The 4,590-nt window shown below is 37.6% G+C and overlaps 1 protein-coding gene across 1 annotated transcript in view; it reads right to left on the minus strand.

Moving 5' to 3' along the window:
• Positions 1-4,590, minus strand: part of NAV3 (neuron navigator 3) — a 351,070-nt gene that overhangs the window by 6,706 nt on the left and 339,774 nt on the right. Inside the window, 2 exon segments of the mRNA XM_015561356.1 lie at positions 545-748; positions 2,648-2,694. Of these exon segments, the coding sequence (XP_015416842.1) occupies positions 545-748; positions 2,648-2,694 (251 nt within the window).

Genomic DNA, 4,590 nt, shown 5'->3' on the forward strand with positions numbered 1-4,590 from the left:
CAGTGGGAGTGCCGATTGGGGGCGGGGCTGGCCATGGGGAGGGGCTTTAGGAGATTGAGGGGGGCTGATCAGGGCCCTGATCAGGCTGGTTGGCCAGTCATTCAATCTTTCTGGTCACTTGGCTTTTATATATATAGATATTCTTTAGTTCTCCAAGTGTACATTATATTACTTCATTTTTGTTTCTTATTTAAGAACAAAATTCATTTTTTTAAATACCAAGTGAATTTAGTCATGCAATCTAAAAGTTTAATTATATTTTTATAAAGTTTTATACATAACAAGGGAAAATTATGGTCATAAAGTTCATCCTGCTTTCAGTGTTTCTTGATTATTTTTAAGCATACATGTTTGGTCTTTTGTTTTAAGAAATTCAGCCAATGAAAGTGGGCCAAAGAAAAAATAGTTAAAACTGAGTATCAATTTCAGAACAATCCCAAATATTACCCAAGACAATTATTGTCTTTGATGTAAATGACTAAATACTAATGACTACACACTGTCATCAAGATTTTATAGGAAGAATCATACATCAGCTTCTTACCAGGGGATCCCCCTCTGTGTCAGTCTGTGGAATGTGCTTTGAGGTTGTAGCTTCTTTAGTGGAGATGCAACCCTCATACCCAACATCTTCTGGTCGCAACTGAAGTAATGCTGGGCCCTCCTGAGGCAGAGATGCTGAGCTCCACGGGTAGGTATCAAGCACCCACTTTGAGGGATCTTCCCAAGGTGCCCGTTTCCCATACATCTAAGAGGGGATCACATACTTAGCACATATGAAATGAAACTCAGAGGGAAGGTGGGGGTGGGGGTGGGGAGAGATTAACCAAAGAACTTTTATGCATGTATGTATAAGCCATGGAACAGACAATAGTGTGGTAAAGGCCTGGTGGGAGATGGGTGCGGGGTGGAGGGAGGCAACAGGGAAAAAGGGGGACATTTGTAATACATTCAACAATAAAGACAAATTTTAAAGATAGCAATAAAAATTAAAAATAATAAATAAAATGCATTTCTATTTAGTAAAAAAGGTGACTACTAATTGAGTGATTCCTTTGCACACTGAGTTTTTATGGGCCTTTCAAGGGAATTACTGTGCACATACAATTTGTCATACTGTAAACCAGGGGTCCTCAAACTACGGCCCATAGGCCACATGCAAATACAAATATTGTATTTGTTCCCGTTTTGTTTTTTTACTTCAAAATAAGATATGTGCAGTGTGCATAGGAATTTGTTCATAGTTTTTTTTTTTTTAAACTATAGTCTGGCCCTCCAACGGTCTGAGGGACAGTGAACTGGCCCCCTGTTTAAAATGTTTGAGGACTCCTGCAGTGTAAACATATAGCTATCTACATAGCTCCGTAGCTCACTTTAAATTTGAAGGCTAGACAAAATTAAGCTAAATATAGGGGAGAGATGATGAGCATTTGGGGAAGAGTGTGAGGGAGGTTTATTTTTACATGTTGAAATGACTACCCACATTTATCTTTTTTAAAAATAAGTTTTTATTGATTTCAGAGAGAGGAAGGGAGAGGGAGAGAGATAGAAAATTATGAGAGAGAAACATCAAGTGCTGCCTCCTACATGCCCCCTACTGGGGATTGAGCCTGCAACCCAGACTGGGAATGGAATTGGTGATCTCTTAGTTGATGGGTCAATGCTCAACCACTGAGCCACACCAGCCAGGCATACCACATTTATCTTTATTCATAATTTTACAAACCAAAAAACCCCCCTCAAAGTTGAGAAAGAAAAGTTCCAGTTATGGAGAATTGAATAAAGCTATGCTAGACACTGAGTAGAGCTCTCTACTTAAGTGTACTTTGGAAAGATGACTAATAAAAGAGACTTCTTTTTTTCTGTTTAACTCAATGTTACTGAGAGAATAAGAATACTTTTTCTCTGATTAGCTGGTTTGGCTCAGTGGATAGAGTGTCGGCCTTTGGACTGAAGGGTCCCAGGTTCGATTCCGATCAAGGGCACATGCTTAGATTGTGGGCTTGATCCCCAATAGGAGGTGTGCAGGAGGCAGCCAATCGGTGATTCTCTCTCATCATTGATGTTTCTATTTCTCTCTCTCCCTCTCCCTTCCTCTCTGAAATCAATAAAAATATTAAAAAAGAATACTTTCTCTGATAACCATTTTCTTTAGATTAACTTCATCTAATAATCTTGTTGTTTCCTGTAAAAACTCTTTTTAGATGTTTACTTATGAGGTCACTAGTAAAAAAGGAAAACAAAATGGAAAACAAAAGCATCATCTTTGTGAGGACACATATGGAGGGAATAGTCAATAATAAAACGGTGATAAAACCTGGCTAAAGTACTGCCACTGGAGGTTTGAGAAGAGAGAAGATGAATTCGAGATGTTAAAAACCCTACTTGGCAGGGCACACTGAGGAGGCTGTAAAAATATGTAAGGCCACGTGGGGAGAGAGAGAAAAGTTGCAATTATAGAGCAGTAATGTGGGTACACCTGTTCTCTAATTTCCTTCCAATCTCCCCGTGATGTGCTTTCTTGAGGTCAATCCTGGTTACCAGGTGTATATTTGGTCCAAGATGGCATACTATGGGGTGTTCTGTGTGACTTGTTGTGGTTCAATAAGACAAAACAATATGGTAAACAATGAAACATTGGAATTGCCTTTTGGGTTTCTCCTGGACAAGACGTATGCAGTGTGGCAGCCTTGTCTAAAAAAAAAAAAAGGAACCAAGGTTCTGGTATCTGCATGTTTCCTTAGGATATGATGGTGGTGGTAGCAATCATTAGATTTTTTTAAAAAAATAGTTCTCTTGTTATGGAGCAGTTGTTCTTTTAGTTAAAAACTTACTTTACAGAGGATATAAATATAGGTTGCTATATAACTTAAGCTAATTGAAGAAAAATGTGTAATTCTTGGAAAGCAAATGTTATAAAAATGTTATGAAAGTCTAGGATCAACTAATGCCAACCTTTAAAATAATCATTTAGCCAAGACCGGTTTGGTTCGGTGGATAGAGCGCTGGCCTGCGGACTGAAAGGTCCGAGGTTTGATTCCGGTCAAGGGCATGTACCTTGGTTGCGGGCACATCCCCAGCGGGAGGTGTGCAGGAGGCAGCTGGTCGATGTTTCTCTCTCATCAATGTTTCTAACTCTCTATCCCTCTCCCTTCCTCTCTGTAAAAAATCAATAAAAATATATTTTAAAAAAATAAAATAATCATTTAGGGCAGCAAAATAGGAGTTTACCAATATAAAGGTAAACAAGCCTGATTTTGTATTTTAGAATTTAACAGATTTAAAAATAATTGAAAAATAAAGACAAATTTAAATATTCAGAATGAAAAGAACTCATTGTTGACATTTCAAGAAACATAGGATCACCAGAATAAAAACCAGGATCCTCTGCATCACTGATGTTTTTCCAACTAGAACATTTGGCAGAGAGAACTCCCCATATGGTTCTTCACCAAAGCATCAGCCTTCATTTAAAAAGATATTTTTCTATTCCTCTCAACTCCGAGTTTCATCTTTGCAAGCAGGCTTAGTTTTCCCACCTCTTGCTCAAGGCTCTTTGCTGCAGTAGTGAGTTCTAAGGAAAGGGTCCATGACATCCCTTTCCTTCCCGCTCCTCCAGAAGACATGTATGGACCACTGAGGAGCACCATCTGCCAGTGGGCTTCGGGCTTAGAACAGCCTTCAGCAGCGAACAGAACTGTCTACCACCACAGGGTTTTCCTTTTTCATCTCTCCCATGTGCTGGACTTTTCTCCCAAACTCCTTTCATCACAGTGGATTCAGCATTCACACTGACCTACTGTTGAACATCCACAACCACAGCAAGACACTTGAATATTTTTATCCCTTTTACAAAAATAATTTTGAAATATCTTTCTATTTTAGTTGGGAAGCTGGTATTACTTTTCTCCAAATGGGAGCTTTCTAGAATTATAATTCTCAGGACAGTGTTTTATAAATAACATTGATTTAAATATTTAAAAAATACATGCACTTTAGAGAAATGAGATCTAAGCACTCTGTTTTAAGGTTTTTGAATTATTGAAAAGCTTATTTTTTTTTTCTATGTCTTAGCAAACACATAAACAAGAAGCATTTCAGATGTCAAAACATGGGTAGTAGCTCATTAATACTCAAAGTAGCTAGAGAACAAACAACTCATTTAAATAGTAAGTTTTAAAATGATTACTTCTAGAATATTATAGGTAAATTTTCATAAACATATTTTTGGGTATAAATGATGGAAAGTGAGAGACCCAACTTACATCTTAGGCAGCATATTTTTAGAGGAATCCTGAGAAGTGATATTTTACATCTGAAGAATTAAAATTTTAGGTATACTTTTTATTTTACTTTATTAGAGCCACTTTCTGGTTTATATTAGCTCATTTCCTTAAAATTATAAAATTAGGTTATTTCAATCTGGAGTAGAATCAATTGACCGCATTCTCTAGGATCTGAGGAGTGAGAACATCCCCATAATATGTGTCATGTACATCAGAACCATCATGGTAGTTGTAAATACTGCCATGCCATGCTGGTTAGGTGAGGAGGACATGAAGATCGAAGGAAGTAAAATGAAAGAAAAAA

The sequence above is a fragment of the Myotis davidii genome, unplaced genomic scaffold, assembly GCF_000327345.1.
Source record: "Myotis davidii unplaced genomic scaffold, ASM32734v1 scaffold415, whole genome shotgun sequence".
NCBI classification, from domain to species: domain Eukaryota; kingdom Metazoa; phylum Chordata; class Mammalia; order Chiroptera; family Vespertilionidae; genus Myotis; species Myotis davidii.